Consider the following 18,368-nt stretch of genomic DNA (forward strand, 5'->3'; position numbering starts at 1 on the left):
AAATAGAATTCTGAGGTCATGACAACGATGATGAAACTGATCAACTTTTTGAGGGCAACATCATCCCTACAACACTGCTTGCTACGAGGCATTCTGACAGAGGCCAATGCCAGTTTTGCTGACTTACGACTGCACAACAATGTCAAATGACTCAGCAAAGGCAGGGTTTTGGACGCTTTTGGGCCATTCGGAAGGAAATCAAAGCTTTGTTATCAGAGCAAAAGAGTGACAAGGCAACTCAGTTTTTGGAGTTTTTGTACGATAAGGCGAAGATGGGAACAGTTGCATTTTTGACAGACATTACATCACACCTCAATCAACTGAATGTTAAGCTGCAGGGATGGCACAACACAGTGTGTGATATGATAACAGCAGTCCGGGCTTTCCAGAAGAAATTGTAGCTTTTCAAGAATGATCTCCAGGGAGAACTTGTCCACTTCCCCAATCTTCTGGTGCAAACGCAGGGAGACAAAGATGTTCCCTAACCATGTTGATTTCATCCAGAAGCTGATGGATAACTTCAAGGCTGGCTTTGATGACTTAATTGTTGGGAGATAACTGCTGCTGCTCATTCAGAACCCCTTCTTGGTGACAAATGTGACAAAGTTGTCAGAAAAAGCAAAACAGATCTTCAGATTGGTAGATGTTGCCTCACTGCAAATGGAGTTGATTGAGCTGCAAGAAAATGTGTCTTTGAAGGAGCAGACTGGTGACTGTGACCCTGTTACTTTCTGGGGAAAGATGGTGCCTGCAGCTGATGTCCCTGTTCTCAAGAAACTGGCACTATACATTCTGACCATGTTTGGCTCCACATACAGCTGTGAATCAGCTTTTTCCACAATGAACTTTATTAAAAACAAATACTGCTCCAGGTTCACCAATGAACAACGGCACCAGTGTCTCAAGAGTTGTTCTCACACCATTAGTGCCTAAGTTCAAAGCATTGGCAGGAGACAGAAAGTGTAATTTCTCTCATTGATGCAAGCCCAGAGTGACTTCTACAGTAGTATTATTGTAATCTACTCTCCTCACCTCGAATGTCCTCCCTGAGTGCTTGTTAATTCCACTGATGGCTCCCAGTGTGTGTTATGATAAGCATTGTGATGTTTCTTGGAAATACTCACTTACGGTGATGAGTGTGGGCTCGCCACCGATGAACAACAGCTCATTGGAAATCTCACCAAGATGCTCACTGGCTCCGATAGATTGATGCAGGTTGCACTCTCTTCCATTAGTTTGATCCATCTGCTATCTGTGATGCTGCTCTCTGTGGGGGAAAAGGAGGCTGTGCCATTCTAAGTAATTACAGAGCCCTTTTTAATTTAATAAACAAGAAGGCACGTTAATGACAGAGTGGGCAAAATCATTTTTTATGTTAAATTATGCCTGGCTCTGTGTCTGTCTACGTGCCCTGCTCTGTCTATTATGGCGGGAGATAGAAAATAGTCCTCCTAAGGCGTACAAGGCAATTATCAGTGGGGAATGATGTATTGTAGCTTTAAGCAAAAACAATATATATTTTTGTTTGCCATTAGCAGTATGCTTAGGGTGTGGTTTTATTAACACTTAGAGTGTTGTTTTGTTAACGCTTAGAGTGTTGTTTTGTTAACACTTAGAGTGTTGTTTTGTTAATGCTTAAACATTATCATCTCTGTTTTCCCCGTGTGAAATATTCTGTTTGAGTGTAACATCTCTCATGAAGACAGTTACAGACAGAGTTGTTCCTTGTCCTCCAATGCCCCCTAAGAATCATTGGTGCTAATTTATTCCGTTGTGGTTCCGCCAGTAAATAAAGCAAATTCAATTTCCTCTTCTTTTAACACTCACTGGGTTTGACGCCTCGTCTGATTAAACATAAATTATTATATTCCTTATCAAGGAGAAGAAGAATATGCTCTGATTATCGCAACACTAGATAATTTCCACTGTGTACTCTTGCGTTGAATGCATTTCTAAATGACTATATGTGCAATCGAATTTAGTTTAAAACAATCTGAGAATTGTGGTAAGGTCATGTTTAAAGCTAGGAAACAATTATATATATATATATATATATATATATATATAATATATATATATATAAATAAATAAAATCTATTTGGCTGAATTCCATGCTCGATTTTCTTTTTTCAAAAATATTTTTAAAGGTCAGATATTGAGAGAGATGACAGTGGGGGAAGATAGAGAAAGGATGTGTCAAAGAGCAGTAGGTCAGATTTGAACCTATGCCGACAAAATACACATGTGCCTGAGGATAGTGGTGTGCCGGTCAGCTGTATGTCCACCCGCAATTGCTAACCCATCCGCAACCACCCAACTATGTGTGATGAAGTGAAAATCTGAGGCCCGCGCCCGACTCTAACCTGCTAATATAGAAAATGCCTGTTGGCTACACTCTTAGAAAAAAGGGTTCCAAAAGGGTTCTTTGGCTGACCCCATAAGATAATCTTTTTTGGTTTCAGGTAGAACTCTTTTGGGTTCCATGTAGAACTCTCGGTGGGAAGGGTTCTACCTTTAACCAAAAGGGGTTATTGAAAGGGTTCTACAATGGGTACAGTCAAAAACCCTTTTTGGTTCTAGATAGCACCTTTTTTTTAAGAGTGTACAGTCAGAGACAGGGGAACGATTTTTTTGACAGGGGGTGCAGGATTTTTTGACAGATTTAGATATGTTTCTGCTTATATGCTTATTTCTAATATTTTGATAGGCTATATGTAGCCAACTTATCTATACTTAGATACATGCAGCTTCTCTTCTGTCATTATATGTTGCCCTAGAAGACTAAATAAACCCTTGCTCACCAGAATAATGTCATAAATTGATAGAATGAATGCTTCAATCTAGTTGACGTCGGTACATTTTTCTCTGTGGTCTCTGCTTCTTTTACAGAGCAAAGACATTTAGGGATCGAGAAGAAAATGCAATAACTGTCATGGTTCTCTGTAGGCAAAGGAGAGTCGGACCAAAATGCGGCGTGTCTATTGCGATCCATGTTTATTTAAACTGAAGCAACACGAATCTAAATACAAAAACAATAAACGTAGTGAAAACCGAAACATCCTAATACTGGTGCACAAACACACAGACCAAGGACATCAAGACACTAAGGACAATCACCCACAAAACCCAACACCAAACAGGCTACCTAAATATGGTTCCCAATCAGAGACAATGACGAACACCTGCCTCTGATTGAGAACCATATCAGGCCAAACATAGAACTAGACAAACTAGACATGTAACATAGAATGCCCACCCAGCTCACACCCTGACCAACCAAAACATAGAAACATACAAAGCAAACTATGGTCAGGGTGTGACAATAACATTTAATTATTTATTTTTTGTTGCAAAAATCTGTTTGACCGGTTGCAAGGAAATAGAAAGCTGTGAAAACGACCCAACATGTTTCTGATAAGATTTCTTCAGAAAATGTAAGAGCGCCTGCTAAATGACTAAAATGTAAACATTTCAGTTCGGCTTGGATGCATATTTTATGTGGTTGAAATACTATCAGCTTTTATGTTGCTGATAAACATAGCACTTCTACAGACGGTATCTAACTGTGCATTTGCATTCTCTCAAGATGCTGAAAGAAAGAAATCATATTTCTCTACTCCTGTTCCAGAGTCCAAATGTACACTTGGTGTATCACTTTACTGCAATAAGTGCTTAATTCTGCAGGAGTTAATATGAAGGCTATATGAGAGGTTATAGACCTACTGTCAGTGTCCAGATTTCAGTTTCCATTTAACCCATCTGAACAGTAGGCTACAGTTCCCTTGACGTACCGAAGGCCTATTTGAAGTCCCCGTCTTGTGACTGTCGAATATGTATATTGCCACACAATCATCACACAAAATAATCCTCTTTTACCACGTCACCAAATCTTTCCCAAACATGACTTTTCTGGCCCTCCCTTCTCTTTATTTTCAACTCTCCATTTCATAGCTTTTCACTTATTGAATTGAATTAATCTCGGACATTGTCCTTTTTGCCTCCATGGATCGACGTTAACTTTTTCTGCCCGTTCCCAAAAGCATTTGGCGATTGGCAAGTAGGCTACAGTTTGGCCCTGAAGCTTAGGCTTACGCAAGAATGCCAGATGGCCTAAAATAATGAAAGCAAATCTCAATGTGGCCTATAGACATAAAATGCACAAGTCTAGGTCCAAAAGGCTCCTTAACAGCTTCTACCCCCAAACCATAAGACTGCTGAAAAATTAATCAAATGGCCACCGGAGTATTTGCATTGACACTGCTGCTACTCGCTGTTTATTACCTATGCATAGTCACTTTGCCCCTACCTTATTTGTTTTAATTTTATTTAGTAAATATTTTCTTAACTCTATGTTCTTAAAACTGCATTGTTGGGTAAGGGCTTGTAAGTAAGCATTTCACAGTAAGGTGTTGTATTCAGCGCATGTTTCAAATCAAATTTGATTTGATACATTTATGGATTTTTTAAGGCATTGTTTTCTCCTTCCTCAACCCACCCCGCCCTTCATCCATACAATATTTCATGACCATAAACTCGCCGCCCCACAGATACAGCTGCGGGGACTGCGAGTTATGAGTCAACCCACACATCACAACCGAAGGATGCGGCATTACCGCTAGCCCAGCCAGGCCTCTATTTTCAGGTTTAGGGAAGCCAAAATGTTTAATTCCATGCTCATGTTTTTCTTATACGATTTGATAAGACAGTTGAATTCCATTTGTATTTCATGTGTGCTGCTCTTGCAGGTGAGTCGTCTGTTGATGCTAGGCGGGGCCAATGTGAACTACAGGACAGAGGTGCTGAACAACGGCCCGGTGCTGTGTGTCCAGTCCCACCTGGGCCACCAGGAGATGGCTGGCCTGCTGCTGGAGTTCGGGGCTACCTTGGACGTGGTGTCCGAGAACGGCATGAGCCCTCTCTGCTTTGCCTCGGCTGCCGGACACTTGGGTTTAGTCAGCCTGCTCTGCAAGAGAGGAGCCAAGGTTGGTGCTACTGCCCCTAGACCCTCAGACATCTACAAGGTCAGGGCTAATCATCCCAGCTTTTCCCTTAACACTAGAACCGCTGGGCCTCGATGGACCCACCTTCAAGCTAATGAGCAATCATTTTGACTGCAACATTCTAACAGTGTATTTAATATATTTCATATATGCTATCGCAAAAATAATAATTTGGTTGTGTTAATGAAGGCCTTGGGTAACATTAGAATACAAATTTGATTTGATTTGATTTCATGTTCATGATTTTATGTTACTGTAGGCTATATGTAAAAACAAAACAACGCCAAAATGCAAGTGTTCAATCAATTTTATTTGTGGAATGCCTTTGTTACAATTATGAAACAGAATGCATATGTTCTGGAACACGGTAACAGCTTATTTTTATAACAACAAAATAAAAATACAGCAACCACAAGATGCACGGTCAAATGATGAAAGTAGCCTAAACATCATTATAAGCACCAAGTGGCCTTTATAAATAGTGAAATTCGGCACAAATGCGATAATGGCGTTATAATGAATATAAGTGTCGATATAACAGCAGTAAAAAAACACAATTATTGTCAGCTCGTGCTTATATTGTGTGCATTTTATTTAGCTGCTATCCCTTGTACTAACAGTTGACACAATTTTTGTAACTTTCACTTCCTTGACACACTTTGACGTAACTTTGTTTGGTTGTAGTGCATAATAGTCTCCGGTTTTCTCTTTATTGTATTCCCGTTGTCTTGTCATTCTTCAACACCGTTGTGGAGTACAATGGCTGTGCAGGTGCCTTATTTTGTGCAGACTGAGAGAGCTCCGTTCTCACTTTGTTCATGGTGCCGACCAGACTTGTTTTCTTTGCAAGATAATTGTTCGCCAATGACAGTGAAGTTAGGAAATTGTCCATGGTGACATTTCTCCCCTTGCCAACATAAAGTTCCACAAGCCCCATCTCCACATTATCTGACACTTGTTCTTAACTGACTTGCTTTGTTAAATAAAGGTTCAATTTAAAACAATTTAAATAATAAAATATGTCATTGTATTACAGCATATAAACCCTGTTGTTGTTTTGTTGCAGGTTGACCATGTGGATAAGAGCGGTCAGTGTGCTCTGGTCCATGCTGCTCTGAGGGGCCACCCTGGCATCATCCAGTACCTCTTGGAGCTGGAGTGGACCCCCGAGGGCCAGCAGCAGAACTGCAGTCTGAAGAACAAGACCCTCCAGCAGGCTCTGATCGCTGCCTCCAGCATGGGACACACACAGGTCAGTCAAAACACACTGGTTGAATCCCAAATGGCACATGTTGCAACCACCCAGTTTACTGCACAGGGTTTGTATGGTCATTTAAATCCTAGAAAGGTCATGGAATTAGAAAATAGTTTTCCAGGCCTGGAAAAGTATGGTTGTGCCCGATCTCAGTAATCGTATCTGTTTTATCTCGTCATCGGAAAACCCGGAAGTGTACTTTAAATGTTGCAAAGCTAATTCCTCAAGTGCGCATTACTGCGCTATCGCTTGGACTGCATCACATAGCGCATCGTTATGTTTCTTCACCCATTCACACACATTGTTAAATGACCCGACAGATGAAAATGCACATGATTTACTTACTTAGTCCTTTTCAATTATCAACGAAATAGACTACTACATATCCTCATGCATGGCTACTACTGCCTGCATTTATTCCAGACATATTTAGATGAAGATAGGCTAATTCGCTTTACCAATATATTTTTTTCACTTTCGAGAAGAGCAAATCTTTTATCTCCCGACACTTATACCACAACATTTCTACAATAAATGTACATTTGTCATTTTATTTTCAAATGATCTGTCGCTCAGTAAACATTCCTGGGCGAGAATAAATAATAATAGCAAGCAAGCATGGGCTTGGGTCACTACATAACGACAGACATCGTCAGCAATGGAATAATTAAACGGACAGACAAAGTAGGCCTACTAAACAACACCAAGTAGACAGACAGAAACAACCATATGTCCTTAGCAAACAATGATGACTAGCTACAGATTCTGATTCATACAGGATGTTTGGAGAAGTGGAGACTTGTGCCCTGAGACGAGTGACTATAAGTGAGTGAAACCGCCTGTCTGGGAAAATGAGAGCAGAGAGAGTGATTTGGTCTAATCCAATTGTTGCAGCAGGCTCAACCGATACCCCGCCCATTTCTTTACAGACAGAAGAACTAGCCAATAGTTGTTCAGAGCACACAGCGCATCACACTGTTTGAGTGAAAGAGAGATGTGCGCTGACAGCAGAAAATAACTTTTTTTCCGACCAAGGATAATAATAAAAAATACTTGTGTCATAATCTTATTTGGAAAATTCTCCATATCCGTTACGATACTCTTTTTGCACAAGTACTCGGCGCACCCCTATGGAAAATATTAAAAACCCGAAACGTTTTGGGAAAAGTCATGGAAATTAGTTTACTAATTTTGGCTCATGTAAATAATTTAGGCATACTTTTTATATATTCTATCAATCACATACAAATCTACATATCAGTCATCGCGCGTTTCTGTGTGTGTGTTTATACTTGCGTATGTGTCCTAAAAACTTGCCACATGCAAATGGCCGAGGTGCAGTTGATGCTACACACTTTGGTTGTAAAACAATGGCTCATACACTGAATTGGAAAGTTGGCATTCCCCTCTAATCATCATTAGCCATGTTATTCTGACAATGTTAAAGAAATATTTATAGAATAACCTAATTGACAACTCCCACAGCGGCAGGAGGTTTTGGTACAAGTTATCAGAGTCCACATTTGTGACCGACCGGCACAAATCGGTCTTATGTAGCAACATTTGAAATTGTGTTTTTTACATTGGATAAAAGTAGAGACTCAGAGCTACACAAATATCATACACTGCATGTTTGAGGAACAATGGGAAAGTAATTCTGCTTTGAAAGTTGATAAACTTGTAAATTTACTTTTGAGAAAATGTCCTTTGGTACCTAGTTAAGAGCTCTTCTTTGGTGGTGTCTCTACAGTATGTATACATGAAAAAGCAAGCATACATTTTATGCCTGCTTTTTCATGTATACATACTGTGGAGACACCACCAAATTATTGGTCATGGAAATGTGAAATGTGGTTAAAAGTCAGGAAAAAGTCATGAAAAGTCATGTGTCAAAAAGTGTATGAACCCTGACTGCAATGTAGTGTACACCCACACTATCCACACGGGTCAGTCCTGTACTATACACAGGAGAGTTCTCCTACACAGTCCCTCACCTTTACAACTCCACAACACAACCTCACCTCTGTGCTTTGGGAACAAAGGTGATTCCACTGAAAACTTCAGCTGCGCGTTCTTCTTGTTTTCATTTATGAAATAAGCTGTAGGTCGACCATGTGTACAGTATTGATCCCATAGTATGTCTGCAGCAGTGGAGGCTGCTGAGGGGAGGACAGCTCATAATAATGGCTGAAACGGAGTGAATGGAATGGCTTCAAACCATGTGTTTGATGTATTTGATACCATTCCACCAATTCTGCTCCAGTCATTATCACGACCCCGAGCTCGTCCTCCCCAATGAAGGTGCCACCAACCTCCTGTGTTTTGCAGTTAGCTGCCCAGGAGAGGAGCATACTGGGCTGTGGGTTAGGGATGGGCCTTTGAAATGATTTAACTATTCAAATGATATCATGCTATTTTGTCATGTATCCGGAGAGTCGAATACATGTGTTTTAAAGAAAACATTTTGGGGGGAAACTTCAATGGAGACTTGCTCGCGCATGTTTTAGCAGAATGGTGGGGGATGGGCAAGAGATAAGCAAAGGCCGGTGTGTGACAGTATGTGTTTTGCAAGGAGAGAGAGAAAGTAGCCAAACCATCTCACGCTAGTTAGACAAACTTGTTGCTGCCATAGGTTGGTTATCTATCATACGATCTGGTGGTGCCTGTCTTGACTGCGTTAAATTGCTGTAAAGAAGCTAGCGAGCTACAGTAGCCAGCGAAGTTAGCCAACTAACTAGCTAAAGTAGCAAGGCTAATTGACTATATTTTATTGCGCTCCCCGTACTTGTCTACAACGACTCCATTAATATGAAACCACAGCCTACCTGTTGGTTGATCATTGTAGCCTACTACTCCTCATTTAGCCAACTTAATGGCATAATTTGTATTCCATTTTGCATTGATTATAAATCTCCCACTTCACTTGCTACACAGCCGCTTTGATTGACCGACAATTACAACAAGCTACAATAACAAGAAGTTATACGTGTGAAACGTGTATAGTCTACCGGTGCGTCTTTTATATGGGGCACACTCATAACAACTGTCATTAAACGGTTGTTTTATTAAAAAGTTGAATGTTATGGTCTGTCCTTGTAGGCTATGTAGCAATGTCACATAGATCATTTAATAAACATTTTGACAAAGCCAAAAATAGGCCTATTTTGTTTGCAAAAATGTATAATATCCCAAGTAATCGAAATCTAACGTCTGTTTGAATATTCTAAATACCGTGTCAATCCCTACTGTGGGTTGATTGATGCCAGCTCCTCATTAAAAGGGCTGTGATACTGTTAGCCCTATACACTAGGGCTGTGGGTCGACAGTATTATAGGATGGGCTATCGACCTCCACCTCCACGGAGGGCCCAGTGAGAGAGGAGTGTAAAAGGAGAGCACAGACAAAGGGGCTAACTAGCACTACCGACATATTAATACCATTGGGCCTTACTACACAGCACGGAGAATCTCTACTATAGAGGCTATAGAGACTAGTACATGCATCAGCACTCTAGTCCAGTGATTCATTTAACATGTGCCAGAGAAGCATCATTTGCTGGGGCTGCTTTTTAATCGACCCGCAGAAGTTGTTTCGTCGTTCTGGTATTTCTGCGATATAACCAGCACGGCATAGAACTAACTCATAGCTTTTATATTTGATGCTTGGATTCTGTGTCATTAATCAAAGTTTCTCGTTCGGCAGGTTGTGAGAGGCTTGTTGGCGTTGAATAACGAGCACGCTGTGCAAATTGATGGCCAAGACACTCTGTGGGGAGAAACCGGTACGTTTTCTCTCAATTTTTCTTATTTTCTTGTTCATTTTTTTTCTCTCAATCTTTTTTCCAATATGTTGTTTTCTTTGTGTTAACACTTGTTGTAATATCAGTGTTTTTACAGTGGCATTACTGAAATTGTATACGCTTGTCCAATGTTCTGTATTTTATCTCCTTCCAGTAACATAACACTTTCTTTTTGCAGGATGTAGTTGTTCACATTTAGCCAAATATCTGTTCATTTTTATTTTTACTGCCTGTCTAATTTTCCCTGTCCTCTTCCCTTAATGGGGCAATCTGTAGTTGCTACATCCATCTTTGGACTTGAATGATGAATGAAATGTACTCATCGATTCTTAACTTATTAATGCTTCGGAAGTTTAGTTCAACTGTCGTACCCCATCAGAACCCAAAATATAAGCTTGTTTTGTTAAATTCATGTCTTAAGTATCCATATATTTATGTTATTATGGTGCTACTGTATCACTCTGTTATTGTTATACCTGCGTGGTAGTCTCACTGTTGATGGACCTGGCAACCATAAACTGGAACCTAGTCATTGTGTAATTTTAAGTTAACATTGGTAGCAGAGGATGGCTAATAACTACAATGTGCCACCTCGCTTCGACGAGAAGAGGTCGTATGAAAGTTGGAAAAATGTACTTGGAATCTGGACACGGGTTACTAATCTGGATGAGAAAAAGCAAGCACTTGCGGTGGTATTATCACTTGAGGGAAGAGCGAGAGATACAACACTGGAAATATCCATTGAGGATTTGAACAAGGATGACTGTATGGGAACTTTGATCAGAGCACTGGATTCTGTGTGTCTTAAAGAAGAGAAAGGCCGTGCCTACGAGGCATATTCAAACTTTGACAGTTTTACTATAGACATTTCAGTTGCAATGACGGACTACATAATTGATTTCGAACAGAGGTATAATAGGATGTGAAAGTACGACATGGTTCTCCTGGATGCAGTGTTAGCTTTCAAGTTGATTTATTTTTGTTAAACTTTTATTTAAATAGGCAAGTCAGTTAAGAACAAATTCTTATTTACAATGACAGCCTACCCCAGCCTACCTGCTGGGCCAATTGTGCGCCGCCCTATGGGAGTCACAAATCAAATCAAACTTTATTTGTCACATGCGCCGAATACAACAAGTGTAGACCTTACCATGAAACGCTTACTTACAAGCCTTTAACTCGGTTCAAGAAGAGTTAAGAAAATATTCATCAAATAGACTAAAGTAAAAAATAATTATTAAAAGTAACACAATAAGAATAACAATAACGAGGCTATATACAGGGGTACTGAGTCAGTGTGCGGGGGTACAGGTTAGGGGTGAAGTGACTATGCATAGATAATAAACACCGAGGAGCATTAGTGTACAAAAGCGGGGGGTGGGGGGGGTCGATGTAAATAGTCCGGTGGTGATTTTATTAATTGTTCAGCAGTCTTATGGCTTGGGGGTATAAGCTGTTGAGGAACCTTTTTGTCCTAGACTTGGTGCTCCGGTACCGCTTCCCGTGCGATAGCAGAGAAAACAGTCTATAACTGGAGTCTTTTTATATAGGTCCTGGATAGCAGGAAGTTTGGCTGCAGTGATGTACTGGGCCGTATGCACTACCCTCTGTAGTGCCTTATGGTCAGATGCAGAGCAGTTTCCATACCAGGTGGTGATGATGAATGTGATGATGGCGCCGGTGGGTAGGGCTGCCGTCTTACTGGCCCTCAACCAATCATGCTATTTTGTTTGTTTTTTCGCGTTGTTCGTAACTTGTTTTGTACATAATGTTGCTGCTACCGTCTCCTATGACCGAAAAGAGCTTCTAAACATCAGAACTGGGATTGTTCACCTCAAACTGGACAAAGAGTTTTTCTTCAATGCGTCGGACGCCAGGGATATGCTGTTGACACCCGACCAAGCCCCGATCCCCGTGATTCGCTGGAGAAGGAAACAGAGTTTCCGAGGAAAAAGATCAGGGTGCCTTGTGAGGACCAGGTCGACGACTGGCTAATCTGCCCTTACCCTTTGTTCTGCTATCTAACATTCAATTGCTAGAAAATAAATGGGACAAACTGAAAGCATGTATATCCTATCAATGGGACATTAAAAACTAATATTTTATGCTTCACCGAGTCGTGGATGAACATCGACATTAAGAACACGGAGCTGGCGGGTTATACACTCTATCGGCAAGACAGAACAGCAGCCTCTGGTAAGACACGGGGCATGGGCCTATGCATTTATGTAAACAACAGTTGGTGCACGATATCTAAGGAAGTCTCAAAGTTTTGAGACTCTTGCCTGAGGTGGAGTATCTTATGATAAGCTGAAGACCTCACTATTTTCCCGGAGAGTTTTCATCAGTTTTTTTTCATAGCTGTCTACATACCCCCACAGAGCGAGGTAGGAACTAAAACCGCACTAAATTAGCTGTATTCCGCCATAAGAAAACAGGAAAACGCTCATCCAGAGGCGGCGTTCCTAGTGGCCGGTTATTAATACAGGGAAACTCAAATCAGTTTTATTGAATTTCTATCAACATGTGAAATGTGCAACCAGAGGTTGAAAAACATTCTAGACCACCTCTACTCCACCCCCAGTACAAAGCTCTCCCTCACCCTCCATTTGGCAAATCTGACCATAACTCTATCCTCCTGATTCCTGCTTACAAGCAAAAATTAAAGCAGGAAGCACCAGTGACTCGGTCAATAAAAAAGTGGTCAGATAAAGCAGATGCTAAACTACAGAACTGTTTTGCTAGCACAGACTGGAATATGTTCCTCGATTCTTCCGATGGCATTGAGGAGTACACCACATCAGTCAATGGCTTTATCATTAAGTGCATCAAGGACGTTGTCCCCACAGTGACTGTACATACATACCCCAACCAGAAGCCATGGATTACAGGCAACATTCACACTGAGCTAAAGGGTAGAGCTGCCACTTTCAAGGAGCGGGACTCTAACCCGGAAGCTTATAAGAAATCCCACTATGCCGTCCTACGAACCATCAAACAGGAAACACGTCAATACAGGACTAAGAGCAAATCGTACTACACCGGCTCCGATGCTCGTCGGATGTGGCAGAGCGTGCAAACTATTACAGACTACAAAGGGAAGCACAGCCAAGAGCTGCCCAGTGACACGAGCCTACCAGACGAGCTAAATAACTTATATGCTCGCTTCAAGGCAAGCAACACTGAAACATGCATATGAGAGCATCAACTGTTCCGGATGACTGTGTGATCACCCTCTCCGCAGCCAATGTGAGTAAGACCTTTAAACAGATCAACATTCACAAGGCCGCAGGGCAAGACAAATTACCAGGATGTGTACTCCGAGCATGCACTGACCAACTGGCAAGTGTCTTCACTGACATTTTCAATCTCTCCCTGTCTGAGTCTGTAATACCAACATGTTTCAAGCAGACCACCATAGTCCCTGTGCCCAAGAACACTAAGGTAACCTGCCTAAATGACTACCAAATGACTTTCAACCATGAAATGCTTTGAAAGGCTGGTCATGGCTCACATCAACACCACCCACTCCAATTTGTATATCGCACCAACAGATCCACAGATGATGCAATCTCTATTGCACTCCACACTGCCCTTTCCCACCTGGACAAAAGGAACACCTATGTGAGAATGCTATTAATTGACTAGAGCTCAGCGTTCAACACCATAGTGCCCTCCAAACTCATCACTAAGCTAAGGACCCTGGGAATTAACAGCTCCATCTGCAACTGGATCCTCGACTTCCTGACGGACCGCCCCCAGGTGGTAAAGGGTAGGTAACAACACATCCGCCACGCTGATCCTCAACACGGGGGCCCCTCAGGGGTGCGTGCTCAGTCCCCTCCTGTACTCCCTGTTCACTCAGGACTGCACGGCCAGGCACAACTCCAACACCATCATCAAGTTTGCTGATGACACAACAGTTCTAGGACAACAATGAGACAGCCTATAGTGAGGAGGTCAGAGACCTGACCATGTGGTGCAAGGACAATAACCACTCCCTCAACGTGATCAAGACATAGGAGATGATTGTGGACTACAGGAAAAAGAGGACCGAGTATACCCCCATTCTCATCGACGGGGTTGTAGTGGAGCAGGTTGAGAGCTTCCAGTTCCTTGGTGTCCACATCAACAACAAACTAACATGGTCCAAGCACACCAAGACAGTCGTGAAGAGGGCACAACAAAACCTATTCCCCCTCAGGAAACTGAAAGAATTTGGCATGCGTCCTCAGATCCTCAAAAGATTTTACAGTTGCACCATCGAGAGCATCCTGACGGGTTGCATCACTGCCTGGTATGGCAACTGCTCGGCCTCCAACCGCAAGGCACTACAGAGGGTAGTGCGTACAGCCCAGTACATAACCGGGGCCAAGCTTCCTGTCATCCAGGGCCTCTATTCCAGGCGGTGTCAGAGGAAGGCCCTAAAAATTGTCATAGACTCCAGCCACCCTAGTCATAGACTGTTCTCTCTGCTACAGCACAGCAAGCGGTACCAGAGCGCAAAGTCGAGGTCCAAGAGGTTTTGAAACAGCTTCTAGTCCAAAGCCACAACTGCATCGTTGCTTAAGGGCTTGTAAGTAAGAATTTCACTGTAAGGTCCTACACCTGTTGTATTCGGCACATGTGACAAATAAGATTTGATTTGATGCAACCGGTCAGGATGCTCTCTATGGTGCAGCTGTAGAACCTTTTGAGGATCTGGGGACCCATGCCAAATCTTTGAAGGTCTCCTGAGGGGGAAAATGTTTTGTCGTGTCCTCTTCACGGCAGGATGTGATACAGCCTGGAATCTAACCAGGGTCTGTAGTAACGCCTCTGCACTTAGATGCAGTGCCTTAGACCGCTGCGTCACTCGGGAGCCCAAGTTGCTAGATACTGCCTGTCTGGCTGGTAGGGACTTTTGCATCTATGAAGTCGGCACTAAAAGTACATTTAGTGCTGAATTGTCGCGCCAATAACAGATGGAATGCAAGTGAGTGACGCAGCATATTACACTGAGCAGCAGAGAAAAGGCACCACAAGTCTCAAGACAACCAGACAAGGGTGCCATTGCCAAGGCATAAATCCACTGGACAGGTATGGAAGAGATCAAAATGTGCAATCTGTCAAAGCACTTACCAGTAGTTTATAGACCGTCCTCATAAAAATGAACGAGTAACAGAAGAAAATGTAAACACAGAGCTAGAGCAGTGTAACATTACACTGATTGACACACCAAGCAACAGAGCTTTCAAATTTGGAAATGGAAGAATCTTCCAATCGACCAAGAGGCAAGATACCAGCAAAAATTGGTCAGACGAAGTGTCACATTGAAACAGACGTGGTCCCTGCAGATATCCCCTTACTATTAAGCAAAGCTTCCCTCAAGAAGGCAGGGGCTATACTAGACATAAAAAATGACAAGGCAGTGATTTTTATATAACCCTTGAACTTACTACCTCAGCCCAGTATTGTGTAAACATTTTAGACAAGACATCACACAGTGTACATGTACAAAATGAGATTATGACGGACACAGAGCACATGGAGATTCTTACAGTCACAGAGAACATGAACACAGAGGAAAAACACAACGTATTGATAAAACTTCACAAACAGTTTGGACATGCTACAGTTGACATACTTCAGAAAGTACTCAGCAGTTCTGGGAATAATGATAATGAGAGTATTTGTCACGTTCTGACCTCTATTTCCTTTGTTTTTGTATTTATTTAGTATGGTCAGGGCGTGAGTTGGGTGGGCAGTCTATGTTTGTTTTTCTATGTTTTGGTCTAGTTCTATGTTCGGCCTGATATGGTTCTCAATCAGAGGCAGGTGTTCGTCATTGTCTCTGATTGGGAACCATATTTAGGTAGCCTGGGTTTCACTGTGTGTTTGTGGGTGATTGTTCCTGTCTTTGTGTTTGCACCAGATAGGGCTGTTTTTGTTCTCACGTTTCTTGTTTTCGTTAGTTTTGTTCATGTATAGTGTCTTCATTAAAATACGATGAACAACCACCACGCTGCGTTTTGGTCCGCCTCTACTACACAACAAGAGAACCGTTACAGAATCACCCACCACAACAGGACCAAGCGGTGTGGTAATGGGCAAAGGAGAAAGCAGCAGCAGGAGCAGCGCGAGGAGGTATGGACATGGGAGGACGAATTAGACGGTAAAGGACCTTGGGCTCAGCCAGGAGAATATCGCCGCCCCAAGGAAGAACGGGAGGCGGCGAAAGCGGAGAGGCGCTGGTACGAGGAGGCAGCGCGGCGTCGTGGATGGAAGCCCGGGAGTCAGCCCCAAAAATTTCTTGGGGGGGGGCTAACAGGGAGTATGGCTACGCCAGGTAGGAGACCTGAGCCAACTTCCTGTGGTTACCGGGGGGCTAGAGAGACCGGGCAGGCACCGTGTTATGCTGTGGAGCGCACGGTGTCCCCAGTGCGGGTGCACAGCCCGGTGCGGTACATTCCAGCTCCGCGTATCGGCCGGGCTAGAGTGGGCATCGAGCCAAGTGCCATGAAGCCGGCTCTACGCATCTGGTCTCCAGTGCGTCTCCTTGGGCCGGCTTACATGGCACCAGCCTTGCGCACGGTGTCCCCGGTTCGCCTGCATAGCCCAGTGCGGGCTATTCCACCTCGCCGCACTGGCAGGGCGACCGGGACCATTCAACCGGGTAAGGTTGGGCAGGCTCGGTGCTCAAGAGCTCCAGTGCGCCTGCACGGCCCGGTCTATCCGTCACCACCTCCACACCCCAGCCCTCCGGTGGCAGCTCCCCGTACCAGGCTGTCTCTCCGGCCCATCCGTCCAGAGCCTTCCTCCTCTCCAGCGCTGCCGGAGCCTCCCGCCTGTCCGGCGCCTCTGCCGGAGCCTCCCGCCTGTCCGGCGCCTCTGCCGGAGCCTCCCGCCTGTCCGGCGCCTCTGCCGGAGCCTCCCGCCTGTCCGGCGCCTCTGCCGGAGCCTCCCGCCTGTCCGGCGCCTCTGCCGGAGCCTCCCGCCTGTCCGGCGCCTCTGCCGGAGCCTCCCGCCTGTCCGGCGCCTCTGCCGGAGCCTCCCGCCTGTCCGGCGCCTCTGCCGGAGCCTCCCGCCTGTCCGGCGCCTCTGCCGGAGCTTCCCGTCTGCCCGGCGCCTCTGCCAGAGCTTCGCGTCTGCCCGGCGCCATCGGAGCTTCCCGTCTGCCCAGCGCCGCCAGCGCCGCCCGTCTGCCCAGCGCCGCCAGCGCTGCCCAGCGCCGCCAGTGCCGCCCGTCTGCCCAGCGCCGCCAGTGCCGCCCGTCTGCCCAGCGCCGCCAGTGCCGCCCGTCTGCCCAGCGCCGCCAGTGCCGCCCGTCTGCCAGGAGCCGCCAATGCCGCCCGTCAGCCAGGGGCCGCCAGTGCCGCCAGTCAGCCAGGGGCCGCCAGTGCCGCCAGTCAGCCAGGGGCCGCCAGTGCCGCCAGTCAACCAGGGGCCACCAGTGCCGCCAGTCAGCCCAGCGCCAGCGCCGCCAGTCAACCAGGGGCCGCCAGTGCCGCCAGTCAGCCAGGGGCCGCCAGTCAGCCAGGGGCCGCCAGTGCCGCCAGTCAGCCAGGGGCCGCTAGAGCCCCTCCACCCGGAGCAGCTGTCCCTCTGTCCCGAGCAGCTGTCCCTCTGTCCCGAGCAGCTGTCCCTCTGTCCCGAGCAGCTGTCCCTCTGTCCCGAGCAGCTGTCCCTCTGTCCCGAGCAGCTGTCCCTCTGTCCCGAGCAGCTGTCCCTCTGTCCCGAGCAGCTGTCCCTCTGTCCCGAGAAGCTGCCCCTCTGTCCCAAGCAGCCCCTCTGTCCAGTGGGGTCATTGAGAGGGGTGGGCATGGTGAGTAAGCCACGGAGGCGGACAATAAGGCGGACTGAGACAATGGCGAAGTGGGGTTCGCGTCCCGCGCCAGAGCCGCCACCGCGGACAGACGCCCACCCAGACCCTCCCCTATAGGTCAAGGTTTTGCGGCCGGAGTCCGCACCTTTGGGGGGGGTACTGTCACGTTCTGACCTCTATTTCCTTTGTTTTTGTATTTATTTAGTATGGTCAGGGCGTGAGTTGGGTGGGCAGTCTATGTTTGTTTTTCTATGTTTTGGTCTAGTTCTATGTTCGGCCTGATATGGTTCTCAATCAGAGGCAGGTGTTCGTCATTGTCTCTGATTGGGAACCATATTTAGGTAGCCTGGGTTTCACTGTGTGTTTGTGGGTGATTGTTCCTGTCTTTGTGTTTGCACCAGATAGGGCTGTTTTTGTTCTCACGTTTCTTGTTTTCGTTAGTTTTGTTCATGTATAGTGTCTTCATTAAAATACGATGAACAACCACCACGCTGCGTTTTGGTCCGCCTC

General features: G+C 44.9%; 1 protein-coding gene across 6 annotated transcripts in view; it reads left to right on the top strand.

Moving 5' to 3' along the window:
* LOC110520058 (protein TANC1) overlaps positions 1-18,368 on the top strand; it is a 277,467-nt gene that overhangs the window by 236,171 nt on the left and 22,928 nt on the right. For all 6 annotated transcript variants that reach the window (XM_021597043.2, XM_021597046.2, XM_021597045.2 and 3 more), the window contains 3 exons: positions 4,746-4,982; positions 6,067-6,252; positions 9,958-10,036. In XM_021597043.2, coding sequence (XP_021452718.2) covers positions 4,746-4,982; positions 6,067-6,252; positions 9,958-10,036 — 502 coding nt within the window. The remainder of the gene's footprint in view (positions 1-4,745; positions 4,983-6,066; positions 6,253-9,957; positions 10,037-18,368) is intronic.

The sequence above is a fragment of the Oncorhynchus mykiss genome, chromosome 3, assembly GCF_013265735.2.
Source record: "Oncorhynchus mykiss isolate Arlee chromosome 3, USDA_OmykA_1.1, whole genome shotgun sequence".
Classification (NCBI taxonomy): domain Eukaryota; kingdom Metazoa; phylum Chordata; class Actinopteri; order Salmoniformes; family Salmonidae; genus Oncorhynchus; species Oncorhynchus mykiss.